This window comes from Schistocerca nitens, chromosome 3 (genome assembly GCF_023898315.1).
Source record: "Schistocerca nitens isolate TAMUIC-IGC-003100 chromosome 3, iqSchNite1.1, whole genome shotgun sequence".
Taxonomy (NCBI): domain Eukaryota; kingdom Metazoa; phylum Arthropoda; class Insecta; order Orthoptera; family Acrididae; genus Schistocerca; species Schistocerca nitens.
In genome coordinates, this window is record NC_064616.1 from 946,001,718 (window position 1) to 946,018,390 (window position 16,673).

The 16,673-nt window shown below is 38.2% G+C and overlaps 1 protein-coding gene across 1 annotated transcript in view; it reads left to right on the forward strand.

Annotated features, from left to right (window-relative positions):
* LOC126249021 (uncharacterized) overlaps positions 1-16,673 on the forward strand; it is a 712,654-nt gene that overhangs the window by 191,080 nt on the left and 504,901 nt on the right. The window contains exons 19-21 of the mRNA XM_049950623.1: positions 6,607-6,748; positions 13,767-13,940; positions 14,037-14,320. Of these exons, the coding sequence (XP_049806580.1) occupies positions 6,607-6,748; positions 13,767-13,940; positions 14,037-14,320 (600 nt within the window). The remainder of the gene's footprint in view (positions 1-6,606; positions 6,749-13,766; positions 13,941-14,036; positions 14,321-16,673) is intronic.

Genomic DNA, 16,673 nt, shown 5'->3' on the forward strand with positions numbered 1-16,673 from the left:
ACCATGAAAATAAGAGCTGTGCATATACACCCACTGTCTCCAGAAGTGACCTACATGGCTTCCTATTGTTTCTACAACAAGGCTGATGCTGTGTGACAAGTATGACCAATAGTGTTACAAGAAGCACGTCGGTGGTGGCACTGTACTGTTTCATACTACTTGAATCATTTGGAGTATGATGGGAAATCGTGGAAATGCTGGGATGTCAAATCTGGACATTGTGATTGTCCCCATTGGTAGACAGATGATATGATTGTGTCCCATGATTTGATATTTGGAGCAACATACATCATCTCTACTGATACAACAATTTTGAGAATGTCTCAAAGTGATGGAATGTCTAGATTGAGGGCTTGAGCATGTAAATTCACTTGTGCCACACCAAGTTGCAGCACATAAAATGTTAACATTGAGTTAAACCTTGACCCTGGTGGTCTGTTGTACATAAGCCTGACCTTATTGTCCCTTATTGTGAAGAATCAAAAACAATTGGACATCCTTCTGTCAAAATACTGTGGTGACATCTTCACAATTTCCTTTCCTTAGGGTAAAATGACAAAGACTCCCATCAAAGAGAAAAATCAAATGGTTCAAATGGCTCTGAGCACTATGGGACTTAACATCTATGGTCATCAGTCCCCTGGAACTTAGAACTACTTAAACCTAACTAACCTAAGGACATCACACAACATCGAGTCATCACGAGGCAGAGAAAATCTCTGACCCTGCCGGGAATCGAACCCGGGAACCCGGGCGCGGGAAGTGAGAACGCTGCCGCACAACCACGAGCTGCGGACTCCCATCAAAGAGAAATCCTCTAGCTGTAGTCAGAAGAATTCCAGCCCCAGTAGACCAGGAAATAACCATTAAAACCACCTGTGTCTCCCCCCACTCCTCAGTGACACTGTCAAATGCCAAGAATGGAACAAGGGTTCAAGTGATGGAAATATAGCCAACAGTGCATTTTATTATAGAAGTATTTGGATGAGGGGTAGCTGCCACTGAATTTATTGAAGATATTGCATCTATTGTGGCAGAAGTGGTGATGGTGGTGAAAATGATGGTGGTGAAAAGGCTTTGTGATTGTACAACAGTAAGGTCTTGGGACTGGCACAAAAATGTAATGAGACACTGCAGAGGTAGATTGTAAAATTAATAAAATGAGAACTGCAAATAAAAATTTAATGGAAGCCCTGAAAACTTGCACACATGCATTCACACACAAACACAACAAAACTCAAATTGTCTGATCTAACACACAGTAAAAAGGGAAAAAAATTGTGGAAATAAAAGAAGCCACAAAAAAGGAATAAGAAAGAATAAAAAATGATTAGCCAGCCGCTGTGCAGCACACTAAAATCTCCAGCCTAAATGCTTAGGTCAGAGTCCAGACACACCACCAAATTTTAAAAGTTTGACCACACCTGTCTCATCACCAGATAAAATAGAGGGTTGATCCCTCCTAAATTCTGCCTGCTCTTCACAAGTTAAAATGCACTGAGTTAAAGTGTGGCATACACTGACTTGCACACCACAGGTATCAAAAAGTTGGGAGTCTTCTTGCTGGAGCAAAAGGCCATGGGTTAGTGGCCAGTGCCCATTTTGAAGGCAGGTCAGGGCTACCTCATCTCACCAGAAGAAACATCATGAGAATAGCCACACCTGAACAGCTGACTTCACCAACTGTGGCTTATTGTCCATCACTGCCAGCCATTCTTGCTCCTGTAATATGTGGCCCACCAGTGAAATGACTGCCTTTAGGGGAACAATCCATTCTAAAATGTTACATTCCCTGCAATCCACCTTGGCAGCGTTGTCAGCCTGTTCATTCCCCAAAATTCCAACATGTCGTCGTACTCAGCAGAATGACACCTTCTTCCCCCATTACTGTAGGAAACACAGTTGACCATTTATAACCTGGACTGTTTTTTCTGGTTGGTACCTATGCTGCCAGGGCAGTAGAACACTAAGGGAGTCAGAGCAGATGAGAAATTCTTTGCCCTGGAGATGCCACATCAATTCTGTTGCCACCAGCAGGAGTGCATGGAGCACTACAGAAAAGATAGTGTAGCTATGGGGAAAGCGAATCCTGAAGACATGGTTGGGGAATATGACTGAACAGTGAAGGGAGCCATCTATGTTCACAACTGTAAAACTGTGATGTCTATCTAAAATGTTAGAAAACAGAAACTGAGATGTAGAATTGACAGGACAGTCATTCTTAAAATTCCTCAAGTCTAAGGTAATTCTGGGCCTCTGTAGGAGCCAAGGGGGAAATCTTCTCCAGCTTTGGTGTAAAATGTTAAGACCAGCCACACCCATCTCTAAAAGGCAATCCTTCACACAAATCCCAAAGGGCCTAGTTGGTTGGTGTTGATTATGAAAGAAACTTTCCATTGGAGTCAGAGCAACTGAATGATACAAGGGTGTCTATGGTGTGGACAGTGTTTTAGTAGCCTGTCATTCCATGAGATGCTGCAGAAGTAGTTGGTGCTGTTGCAGATGCATTTGCTTTATTGGTGCTGATGCTCTATGATTTTTATAATGTTTTTTTGCATAATGGAGGTGAATCATTCATATCTTCATTATGAAACAAATAACATTTTTGTGGTGTTCCAAATTCTTCATCACCAATTTCTTTTATTGTCCCAAATCAGAGAAACACAGTTTTGGAATAAGATACAGTTTTATCCAGTTTAAACTTAAACCGCAAGGTAAAAAAGATGTAGCATAGGATGTGATTAACATAATGTAAATATAATTAATACAAGGTGCCCATAAATAATGTTGCACTTTCAAAACACTATAGAAAGAGAACCAGTAGTCAGAATGATGTCAAATTTGGTCAGCATATTACTGACACGGGGGAAATATCACGGGGAAAGAAAAAAAATTACCAAAATTTGACCAATAGATGGCAATGTAAGCACCATAATATGCACACCACCAGACACACAGCACACTGCTGTTCCTCAGTTTCCATCTCAAATGCCCAAATTATTGTCTCCATGAAGAATCATGTGCTGCTGGGAAAGCTCTTTTACGAGAATGATGGCTGTGCACCAGTAGCCCTGCATAAGTTTCAAATACTCAAAGGTATGAAAAAAGGTGTTGTTCTGATGTCTGCTGAGGGTATGGGGAAATTGATTGTTGTTGTTGTGGTCTTCAGTCATCCCGAGACTGGTTTGATGCAGCTCTCTGTGCTAATCTATCCTGTGCAAGCTCCTTCATCTCCCAATACCTACTGCAACCTACATCCTTCTGAATCTGCTTAGTGTATTCATCTCTTGGTCTCCCTCTATGATTTTTACCCTGCACGCTGCCCTCCAATGCTAAATTTGTGATCCCTTGATGCCTCAGGACATGTCCTACTAACCGATCACTTCTTCTATTCAAGTTGTGCCAGACACTTCTCTTCTCCCCAATCCTATTCAATACTTCCTCATTAGTTACGTGGTCCACCCACCTAATCTTCAACATTCTTCTGTAGCACCACATTTCGAAAGCTTCTATTCTCTTCTTGTCCAAACTATTTATTGTACATGTTTCACTTCCATACATGGTTACACTCCATACAAATACTTGCAGAAACGACTTCCTGACACTTAAATCTATACTCGATGTTAACAAATTTCTCTTCTTCAGAAATGCTTTCCTTGCCATTGCCAGTTTACATTTTATATCCTCTCTACTTCGACCATCATCACTTATTTTGCTCCACAAATAGCAAAACTCCTTTACTACTTTAAGTCTCTCATTTCCTAATCTAATTCCCTCAGCATCACCCGACTTAATTCGACTACATTCCATTATCCTTGTTTTGCTTTTGTTGATGTTCATCTTATATCCTCCTTTCAAGACACTGTCCATTCCATTCAACTGCTCTTCCAAGTCCTTTGCTGTCTCTGACAGAATTATAATGTCATCGGCGAACCTCAAAGTTTTTATTTCTTCTCCCTGGATTTTAATACCTACTCCAAATTTTTCTTTTGTTTCCTTTACTGCTTGCTCAATATACAGATTGTATAACATCGAGGAGAGGCTACAACCCTGTCTCACTCCCTTCCCAACCACTGCATCCCTTTCATGCCACTCGACTCTTATAACTGCCATCTGGTTTCTGTACAAATTATAAATAACCTTTCACTCCCTGTATTTTACCCCTGCCGCCTTTAGAATTTGAAAGAGAGTATTCCAGTCAACATTGTCAAAAGCTTTGTCTAAGTCTACAAATGCTAGAAACGTAGGTTTGCCTTTCCTTAATCTTTCTTCTAAGATAAGTCGTAAGGTCAGTATTGCCTCACGTGTTCCAACATTTCTATGGAATCCAAACTGATCTTCCCCGAGGTTGGCTTCTACCAGTTTTTCCATTCGTCTGTAAATAATTCATGTTATTATTTTGCAGCTGTGACTTATTAAACTGATAGTTCGGTAATTTTCACATCTGTCAACACCTGCTTTCTTTGGGATTGGAATTATTATATTCTTCTTGAAGTCTGAGGGTATTTCGCCTGTCTCATACATCTTGCTCACCAGATGGTAGAATTTACAAAATTCAAAAACACAGGTACTTATGAAGTGCAGTGTGGCAGAGGGATGAAAGTAGTTGATCTGATGTCTGTCAAAGATATGTCCTCAGCATTGCAGGAGGGGTCAAGTGGTGGTGTGCAAACATGCATTGCATGGGGAATTGCCAAATCTTGGCCATGCCCATGAGCACTCTGAATAAAATCCCATGAAACATCCTGCATTGCTGTCTGTACAGAATTACCCATTTGCAGGAGTTGCTTCCTGCTGACATGCCAGCAAGACAAATGTTTACCAGGTTGTTTGATTTGGGGGAAGGGTCCAAACAACAAGGCCATCGGTCCCAGCAGATTAGGGAAGGATGAGGAAGTAAGTCGGCCATGCCCTTTCAAAGGAACAATCCCAGCATTAGCATGAAGCAATTTAGGGAAATCATGGAAAACTTAAATCAGGATGGGACGCGGGTTTCAATGATTGTCCCCCCTAATGCGAGTCCAGTTTGCTAACTGCTGGAGTTTCTTGATCACCTGGAAGTGGACACTGAAGAGTCATGGAAGAAGATTCTGTTGACAGATGAAGCCTATTTCCATCTCCAAAGACATGTCAATATACAGAATTGCTGAATGTGGGCAACAGAAAATCTGCAACACATCATCTGATACCATTTCATTCTGCAAAGGTGACTGTGTTGTGAGAGTTGGTGGCATTGTTTATCATGATGCCATATTTTTTTGAGCAGATTAGTTCTCCAGGTTCTGTTACCTGTATGGTCACTGGTAAACACTATGAGAATCTTTTGCGTACCAGTGTCATTCCGACCATTCATCAACATTGGTGTGTGGCCGAGATCATTTTTATGCAAGAAAGTGCTTCTCTGCACATTGCAGAGGCAGTGAAGCAGCTGCTGCAGAGGCATTTCAGAAATGCTAGAATTACCAGCCCTCATTTCCATACAGCCTAGCTGACCAGATCACATGATCTTAATCCATGTAACTTCTGGGTGTGGGATTATCTGAAAGATGTGTTCAGTGCTCCAATTACAAACAAGGCTGAACTGAAGGAATGCACTGCACAACACATTCTAAATGTGGCACCTGACACATCCTGATGCTGTTTCTTGACTTCAATTTACTGCAGAGAACAGTGGACAGCATATTGAACCTGTCTTGCACCAATTTCACAACAATTACAGACAACTGTAATTTTGCTCTTTATGTGGTTTTGGCCCCAAGACAATTAAAAACCAATATCATTTTGATTTTTATGTTGTTTTTGGTCTTAGGATGATAAAAAACTAATTTTTCCCATCAAATGTGGTATGACCTTGCCATAGCGGCGGGCTTACCTAACCAACATTGCCACTATTGTTGATTGCTGAACTTGTGCAGTCATGCACATTGAACAGTATGGATGGCATAATGTGCAACTCAAACCATAGGAGTCCTATTGTGAAGCATCTGTCATTTGTAGCTGAGCCGCATCTATGTTAAAATGCTTACAGTGCCATCTGTTGGTAATTTTTTTCCCCCATGACGTTGTCCCCGGAGTCAATAATATTCTGTTTAATTTTTCATTCTGGGCAGTGGTTCTCTTTCTACAGCATTTTTCAACTGGAATTTTAATTATGGATGTTCTGTACAATATTAGAGTATGATACATTTATTCCATGAGGTTTACACTGAGTGGTTGATTTAAAAGACAAGACCAAAAAATTACAAAGTATGAGAACTGACACCCCAAGCGTGTGGGACAAACCAGCATGCAGAATTGTTGTTGGTTCAGATGGTGAGTGTAGATTGTGTTCGTGAAGTATACTACAATTATGTTTACATGGATTATGTATTATCTTTCTCCTGTGAGAAAAAGGTTCTTCACTTTGTTTCCTCTTCTACAAAACTTAGACAAATTCATTTCACTGACTATTTTAATTATGTGCATTATTTCATGTAGTTTTATATTTATTGATTTTAACATACATTACTATTTTTTATGGTGTAACGTGTCTTGTGTACTTTTTAGTATACAAGATAAAGCATCCAAAACTGTTGTAAAAGTTATTTCTGTCCTCTTTGTTAACAGAATTCCACATTTGTGAGCTTCATTTTTGACACACCAGGATCTAAACTGAAGCGTGAACTTAGTTTCAAGATAAATCTAGATAAAAATAGTCAAAATGTCACTTTATTAATACATTCTGGGAACAATACATATGAGGCCTTAGGTGAGTGCCGAAATACTGCCCTTTATCATTTAATTGAAAATATATTAAATATAATTTGAAGAAACTAATTTGAGTAGATATAGTATGCTTTGAAATTTAATATAAATAGCATGCTAATAGTAGAAGGTGTGCATAACAGTAATACTTGCCAATTGTGAGATAATGGCTGTCCATGGGAATATCACTGAGTATAAATGAGAAAACTTTTTGAGTGCTTGACAGTATATCTAAGATGACATACAGGGGATAGGCAAAATAATGTGAACAATGGTAGTAATGGGATGGATATGTTTGATGATCAACAACACAGGTAAGGCATATGTCGCGCTGGACTGTGCATGTTCAGTATGTACTAGGCATCAGTGCAGGTCATTTACGATTAGTGCACACTCTGTATTTGCATTCAGAGGCTGAGGTTGACCTGCAATGATATACCTAACAGAGTTCCAAAAAGGGCAAATTGTTAGGACACAATTAGCTGGAGCATCAGTAACCAAGACAGCCAACCTATTGAACGTTCCAAGAGCAACTGTTTCAACAGTCATGACAGCCTACACAAAACATGGATAGACATCATTGTGTAAATGTAATAGTTGGCAGAAATCAAAACTAAATGACAGAGATCATCATACACTGACATAAATTGTGGCAAAACAACTCAAAACTAGGGGAGCTAAAGTGACTGTAGAGCTCAATAGACATCTTCGAGACCCCGTACCTATTGACACCGTCCACCGAGAACTCTGTAAAGGGAATATTCAAGGATGGGCTGTGTACTGAAACCATTACTGACAACAACCAAAGCAAGGAAGCATAAAACATGGTATCAGGAGCATAAATCCTGGATGAATGATCAATGGAAACATGTCATATGGTCCAACGAGTCAACTTTTTTCTTTATTTCCAACATCAGGCCAGGTTTACATCTGGAGAACACTACAAGAAGCCTACAATCCTGATTTCTTGTTTCCAGTGGTTAAGCATGGAGGTGGAAGTGTGATGGTCTGGACAGCCATGTGATGGTATCCTGCTGGTCCCATCACTACTCTCAAATGCCATGTTACAGCCAATGATTATGTGAACATTTTAGGTGATCAGGTGCACCCCAGAATTCAAATGTTGTTCCACAACAGTGATGACATATTTCAGGACAATAATGCACCCATTGACATAGACAGAACAGTACAATCATGGTATGAGGAGCATGCAACTGAACTGCAGTGTCTTCCCTGGTCAGCACAGTCCCTAGACTTGAACATCATTGAACCTTTGTGGGCGGTATTGGAACACAGTCTCCAGAGCATATTTCTGCCTCCCTTGTCACTACAGGAGTTAGAAGAGATTCTAATTGGAGAGTAGCATAACATTCCCCTGGAGACTATACAGTCATTCTATGCCAGTATTCTGTGAAGAATTACAGCTGTAGTGTGGGAAAATGGGGGTCCAGCCACTTATTAATAAGCCATTCCCATGTAAGTACTGGCGTTCGCATTGTTTTGCCTATCCCCTATACATATGTTCATGTCATAAAAAATATACTTAACATTTATTTTGTTCGAATGTTTATAAAATTGGAAACTCCTATTTTTATAACTCTTAATTATGGGAGTATGCAATATTTATTCATTTATTTATTCATCCGTAGACGACTTGTGTTGTATGGATGTCGTCAACTGTATACATGGAATGAGTATATACATAATAGTACTTCTAGTAGTACATATTTCTATGGTGCAACTTAATCGTTTGTACACAAAACAAATACACACCAATCTTAGTTACAAATAAATATAAATTTACAAATGTATTCTTACATGGGTTACACAAAACAAATACACACCAATCTTAATTACAGATAAATATAAATTTACAAAGGTACTCTTGCATGAATTGAGGTGAACACATGTCATTTACAGTATTCTTTGACAGTATAGTAACATTTATCTGCTAAATAACTTTTTGCAGCTTTCCTAAAGGCATGTATTCCAGTTTCAGCTTTGATCTCCTCTGGAAGTCTATTATACATTTTTATTCCATTAAGTAATAAACTATTTTGGGTTTTTGTTTTGTTTTTTCGTATGAGATGCAAATGGTGGCAGGATCTAGTCCAGTGTTGGAGTATAGATCTGTTTTGTGTGTACTGGTCAATGTGTTTCATTATATATATCACAGTCTGAAAGATGTATTCACGTGGTACTGTCAAGATTCCCATGGTTTTGAATAAATCGGTACAGTGAGCTCTCTTGCTGCTTTTTGTTATTATTCATACAGCCCTCTTTTGCAGCTTGAAAATTGCTTGTATGTTCTGCACATTTGTACCCCAGAAGGTTATGCCATAACTACTTATTGAATGCACATATGCAAAGTATGTAGTCTTAGCACATGAACTATTACATACTGACATAATTATCCGGAGTGCATAGCAAGCAGTAGCAATTTTCTTTTCTAGTGCTGCAATATGGTCAGTCCAGTTAAGCTGTGAGTCAACATGCATTCCTAGGAATTTTGTGTTTGTGACACAATCTATAAGTTCATCTTTAACTTTTAGGCCTATGCTATTATGTTTTTTATTTATGTGGAAATTAATACTGTTTGTTTTTTTTAATATTGAGGGTTAACTTGTTGCTTACTACCCACTTGCATACATGATCAAGAGTATCTTCAGCTTTGTCTCTCAATTTGTCTGGTGACTCATCACTGATAAGGATGCTGCTATCATCTGCAAATAGTATTGCTTCCCCGTATTTGACACTCTGGGGAAAATCATTGATATATAGTAGGAAGAGTATTGGCCCTAACACACTTCCCTGAGGGACTCCTATGTTAATATGTTCTGGTTTGGAAATGTGTTTTGTCAATCTGCTGAACTTCGTTTGTGAGATCTCTACACACTGTACCCTATTTTCCGAGTACGATTGAAACCAATTATTTACTGTTCCCCTTATTCCTAGTGCCTCAATTTTGTTTAGTAGTATTTTGTGGTCTACCATGTCAAATGCTTTGCTAAAGTCAAGGAATATGCCTGTTACATGCTCACCTTCGTCAAGTGCTTCTAAGACAAAATTTGTGAAGTGAGCTACCGCTGAACCTGTGCTTCTTCCTGGCCTGAAACCAAACTCTTCTTTGCACAGTAGGTTGTACTTGTTTAGGAAATCCATTAGTCTCTTTATTACCTTGGAAAAGGATGAGAGTAATGAGATGGGCCTATGTTTTCTATATTTTCTGGATCGCCGTTCTTAAATAGAGGCAGGACTTTTGCACATTTTAAGTATTCTGGGAAGCAGCCTGCAGTGAAAGATTCATTTATGATGTGTGCCAAAGGATGTTGTATGCTGTCAATGCAGTCCTTCAGTAAGCACTCTGGCACTTCATCTAAACATGCTGATGTTTTATTCTTTTGATTCTTCACACCCATCCTTTCTTCTTCTGTAGAAGTCGGTAACAGTAACATTGAGTTAGCCATTTAGTTCAATTTTTGTTCAGGCTGTTTTTTGCCAAACTTTTGCTGTAGCTTGATAGCAACACTGCTGAAGTACTCATTTACAGTATTTGCTAGTGTATTTGGGTTATGTATAATAGCACCATTATGTGTAATTTGAATGTTTACTGTTTTTAATTTATTACTGTTTGTTTCCTGTTTGGTATCAGTCCAGGCTGCTTTAATTTTATTTTCTGCATTTTCTATAATACTGTCATTGTGGGCTTTTTTTGCATCTCGTAATACTCTTCTGTATATTCTTTTGTATGTGTGGTAGTAGTTTAGGAAACCAGGATCACTATCGTAGTTTTTTAACCTGTTCAGTTGTTTGAGTGTTGCAGGGGATTTCCTTATTCCTTTGGTCACCCAGGTATTTCTTTTGTGTGAGTGTACTGCAGTTTGCACCTTTGGGAATGCTTCATCAAATCTGAGTTTAAATAGTGACATGAATTTAGAAAATTTCTTATTTACACTAGTTTCAGCATACACTTCTTCCCAAGTTATACTGTTTATTTGCTTGGCAAATTCTGATCTGTTTGGTTTGGAGAAAACCCTTCTGTATGTATATGTTTTAGTTGTATTGTCTATATTTATGTTTAATTTTAGGATTTGACAGGAGTGATCAGAAACGCCAAGGTTATCTACAATAATTTCACAACTTTCTTTATCTATGTCTGTGATGATGTGATCAATTGTTGATGATGATTTTTTGGCTATCCTCGTGGCTCTGTTAACTGATGGTGATAACTTATAACAGCGCAATATATTCAAGAATGAGTTACAGAATCTATCTGGGTTTTGTGTGTTTATATTTAAGTCTCCACAAATGAGAACCTTCCCTTTAGGATTCGAAGCCATGTCTAGAATTTGGATTAGTTTTGCAGTGAAAGTATCTATATCACCACTGGGTGAACGGTAAGTACATATTATAGTTAACCTTTGTGCCTCATCTGTCTTACTTATATCTATGGCTGATATTTCTATGTGTTTTTCCTCACTTACAGAATTAATATCATTTCTAATTTTATAGGCAATTCCTTGCTTAACATATATACATGATCCACCACCTCTAATGGTGGTTCTACTATAATGACATGCTAGTATATATGAGTTTAAATTTATTAATGTTATTTCAGTTCCTCTACACTAATGTTCAGTAATGCATGTGACTGAACTGTTTAAAGTTTGTAGTTCCACTTCTAATTGTTGCACTTTGTTCTGACAGATTGTATATTTTGATGAAAGACTGAGAAACGAGCACAGCTTGCCTTGCCTGTATCTTTTGTTTGCATTTTGTTGACAGTGACTGATGCTGATATGGTAGTCAGTATTGATGTATTGCAGTGAAATTAAATTAATCTTCACTAAAGTAGGCAATGTCTTCTGTATAAGTCTCTACAATTGGCCCAGTATCGTCAGGGTTGACGTTAATATATATTATTCCTGTTAACATCAATAAAGAATAAGAGTGAACAAAAATTGGCTCTCCATAATCTGGACTATCAAACATTTATGAGAATGGTAATGTGAGTGTGATCCAAGTGATCTCAGAAATAAATCAGAATCTCCACAACAACAGTCTGCATTGAAGTCAGCTTGCATGTGCAGGTGGCATTCTGCTAATGTCTGATACCATTAAAGAATGTGCCAAAGTGACTCAAATGCAGGCAAGGAAAACATGAAGAAACGATGAATGGAAAGGAGTAATCTGGCCCAGGGAGTTCTCTTCACATTGTTTCTGGCTACATGTCTGATTTATGTGCTCACTGTCATTAAATGTGCAGATATCTCTGTGATACTGTAGTTTGCAGGTACACATATGATGGTGTTGGCAGACAAAAGTGCTGATCTTAATGAATTGTGTTTTTGAATACACCACATATTGCTAACAGTTACTTCCTATACCTCACTAGAAATCACTGTCTTCTATATAAATTAATTTGTCTTGTTATTTTATGTTCTTGACTTTGAATTTAATCAAACTTACAATATGCAATAACTCAAAGTATGCTGTGGATTAGAACTTTCTTCCACTGAGCCCTTCATATGATATACCATTGTGGTGGCAGCACCATCCAACGCACGAAGGGCTGAACTACGGCACTGCCAACACAAGTAGGGGCAGCTGTACCGTTACGCAGAATTTCGGCAACGGTGCGTCGCACACCGAACAGCACGGGGACAAAAGCAGGCGGCAGTGCGAGCTAGTCGACGCGACGCGACACACGTCTCTCAGTCCTCCCGCTGCGGACCACGTGTGTCGAGTCAACGTGACTCCGCCGTAAATGCGTACGCGCGGTCGTAAGTGCAGTCGCCGTTAAAGTGTCTTTCGCTTCTTCGCGGACATTATGGTGCCTCCAGTCGTGCCATTGCAGAACATTCTGTGCTGCGGCCTTTTGTCTTGCTTGGTCAACGCGGTCGCGCCACGGCTCATCACTGGAGTGTATACCCTCCGGGATCAGTGATCGAGCCGTGCCGCCAGTGCAACGCACCTGTATGGACGGACATTAGCGATGAATGGTGTTTGTCATTTATTGTAACGGTAGGAAGAATAAATGTGTCCTGTCCCAAAACTGCTTAGTCGTTTTTGTCACCAAGCCTCTCCCTTGAGCATAGTGTGTGGGTGTGGCGATAAAGCTGGTTCACTGCACGTGAGTGACTGTAAGCGGGGAAACCACACGTTCCCGCTTCACCATCATTTCTGTAGTTACTGACAAAGGCAATTATGACCAACGACTATGCCAGTAATTTAGGAGACTAAATACATCTTGTGTAGACAATGCCCCAGTCTGTGTTTGTAGTTTCATTGAGGTGTTAACATGCCGGTGAATGTTGGCACCTTACCAATGCTTCCAAATTCCTGTCTTAAATCTTAAACATGTGAAGTCAATTTTAGAGAATAAAATTCATTCTAGTTTATGTACCTCATTCTTGATGGTTGCACAAAGTGCTGAAAGGTATAGCAGTTATCTTGAAATATTGCATGCATTGTATGAATCCATTCCATAATGAATTGCAACTATATGGCAGGTTAATGATTTACAAATTCCACACAATTAGATTTATTTAGATTCCAGTAATTGTCTAGTGCAATTTTGTGTAGTGATCTATTGAAGTTACAGGTAGCTAGTGGAAAGGGGAATCTGTGGGAACTGTAATTGTGAAAGCATGAGTTAAATGATCACATTTCAAGTTTTCAGTTTATTTTGTATGTTCTAAGCTGTGATATTTTGCTTCCAAGGAATGAAAATTTAAGCTACAGGATAGTTATAATTTTCCAAACAATAAGGCAAAAAAGTTGCAGCAAAGCAGGTGCAGTCTACTGTCAACAAGTAATAATGAGTGGGAAAAGAATGACAAACTTCAAAAATAAATCAGTCCACTACAGTACAGGGGGGGGGGGGGGGCGGGAGGGGGGGGGGGGGCCGCGGCATTGGATAGGACAAAAAGATGATTCAATGTGTAATTAGAAATTAAAACTTGAGACACTTTTCTTCCTAAGATTCAAGCACATTATTTACAACTTGTTTTACATTCCAGGGAAGTACAAAAATACACCCAATGACAAATATCTAAATTTTGGCCTTGATGTAAATGGAAGGAAAAACTTTGATGCTGAAATAAGCTTAAAAACAAGACCAGGAAAATATGGAAATACATATGAACCTCGTTTCTTCCTGGCAATCAATGACACGAGAATCGTTGAACTGTCAGGTAACAAAATGTTTAATTACTATACTGATCACATTTCTAAAAATAGTAACAATGAAGTAAATAGGTATTGACTCATTAGTGTTGTTTTCTTTCCAGGTCGTGTACGCTGGGTTGAAAAAAGGAATATTTCACAGTGTGATGTGAGTCTGGAATTTAATACAAGAAAATTTTTCACAAAACTCTTTGGTTATGTAAAGAAGACAGATACAGTTCTTGCTACTAGTTTGAGACTGGATTACAGATTTAAAGATGAAAAACCACAAAGCATCAAAATGGAGGCCAAATTTATTTCAAAAACCATGACCAAGGCACAGGGATCAATACAATTACAATCAACTGCATACCCTCAGTTTGATTTCACTTCCTCACTTATGTTTCTTGTAAGTGTTATCAATTATCTGGTAAAGATTTACTTTACTTTATCTATTTTTGTGTGCTCAATGACTCCATGCAGTGATCAGCTTCTGATGGATGTGGAGCATGTCGAGATAATGATTACATGTATATTCAATTACAACTGAATACTCAACAGGTTTACAAACATAAACTACAGTATTATGGATAAATGAATAAATAATTATCTTCATTCTTCAGTGTCGACATGTTCAGAACAGTTTGACAGGCACAGTTGTTATCATGCTACTGAGCAAACAGTTCAGCAACATGTATGTAATAAAAAACATATTAACACTGTACAGTGACTGAGTTAAAATAATCTGATCTACATAAAACACTTTTATTAACATTAGACACATCTCATCCCCAAATTCCTCAGCAGATTAGAACAGGGTATTCAAGAGCAGTTGGCAATGTTTTGTTTTGGAAAAAAAAAAAAGAAATCGTGATACCTGAAGTTTTTAAGCTCAGTGGAGAGAAAGCTGAAAATTTTTCACTGGCCTGCTAAGCATCTTTCTGCATCTAGAACAGATTTTTGACTGGTACTGTATGTAATTGCTATTTATAATGTCATGCATGTGTCTTTATAATAAAACATGTAAGAACCAGGCTTAAGTATTACCAGCTGGCTACACAATTTGACAATAGATCCTTGAACTTACTCTACAAATGATTCTAACCACTCTTTTTTGAGCAATGAAGATTTTTTGAGTAAATGAAAGAATTCCCTTAGAAGATTATGCTGTGTGATGTAATGGAGGACACATAGTAAAATAAACTATCTTTGTGACCATTTAATTTCCAGTATGAGAGAGCACTTGTAATGCAGTGGCATCTGAGTGCAAACTCTCCACAGTTTGAAGTATGTGATGTTCCCAGTTTAGTTTGGATTCTAAATGAACACCCAGGAAATTCCTGCTATCAATTCTCTGTAGCTGCTGGCTGCTGTATGTCACTGTATATTCCTGTGGGTTTTGTGACTTGATTTGAATAAGATTTGTATTCTGTAGGTTGGCAGAAAGAGAGTTAAACAAGAAGTGTAAAGAATTATAGATGACGACAGATTTTCTATTAAAATGTCAGTGATGCTGCAAATGCAATAAATTTGCACTCATCACCATTCTCAGCTGGAGGCAGGTGTGTATCATAAAACAAAAACAATAGAGGATCTAGGACAGAAATCTGTGGGACTCTGCGATAATTAACAGCCCAGTCTCATGTGACAAGAACTCATAATTTCTAAGCCATAGCTCCCAAAATTACTTTCTGCTTCTTCTGATGAGATACAATTTCAGCAGGTAGCTTAATGGACCTGAATACCATATTGCTGGGCTTTCTCTAATAGTCTTTAGTGAAATCACAGAAGATACCCACTGGTGACTGCTCTTGTTCAGGGACTCAAAGAGTAGCCTACAAATGTGAAGATTGCCTGTTGAATTGATGTATTATTTTGAAAAACAAATTGCCTTTTATTTAAAACCCCATACTGAAGTGTTCAAGGAGTTTAAGTATCAAAGATAAAATGGAGTGATATCACTAAAAATATATGATATATGTGCATATATCACACATATCAAATATTTTTAGCAATTGGTATTTAATTGATTCTGTAACAAAAGACACTACTATTTTATTCATATGTGGGCCAATTTCACTTCTGAAGATGACAGTTTAAACTGTCAAACCCAGTAAAGTGACCAAATAAAGTTTTCTGTGCACAAAATCATGTTTAACAATCTTAGCATGCAACATCTTTTCAAAGATTTTTAAAACTGTAAGAAGTGCAATTCTATCTCTAACTGTTCACTGTTCACATTTGAGGTAGTGGCATATTTCATCTTCTCTGAGAATGTTCCTTGATACCTTGCTGAGTTAAGGACCTGGCTCAGTATTCTACATTCTTGAGCAGCATTTCAATAGCTTACTTGATATATTTTTAAAGCCATATGAATGTTTCTTTTTTAATGAGGCAATGGTGTTTTTGAGCTTTTTTGTGGTTATAGGAGGTTGCTGCTTGAGAATATCTATTGCCTCGTGTAGGTCTGATCTACAGCCTTTCTGCTCAGATACACTTAGAAAGTGTTCATTGTCAATCTCTTTATTATAATTAATTTATATTGTAATGTGGTAACCACACTCAAGTCCAAATCTGAAAGCAGGGTCATCAGTCGAATAGAGTACTTAACACTTCATATTTATTAGAAACACCAACTTACAGTCAGAACAAAAACTGAACTCCTGGATGGAGAGTGCAGCTATTTATACTTACATCGAATATTTCAGACTGTATGTATTTATATATGCATTAAAAATTCCAGAATATACCAACATTACAAA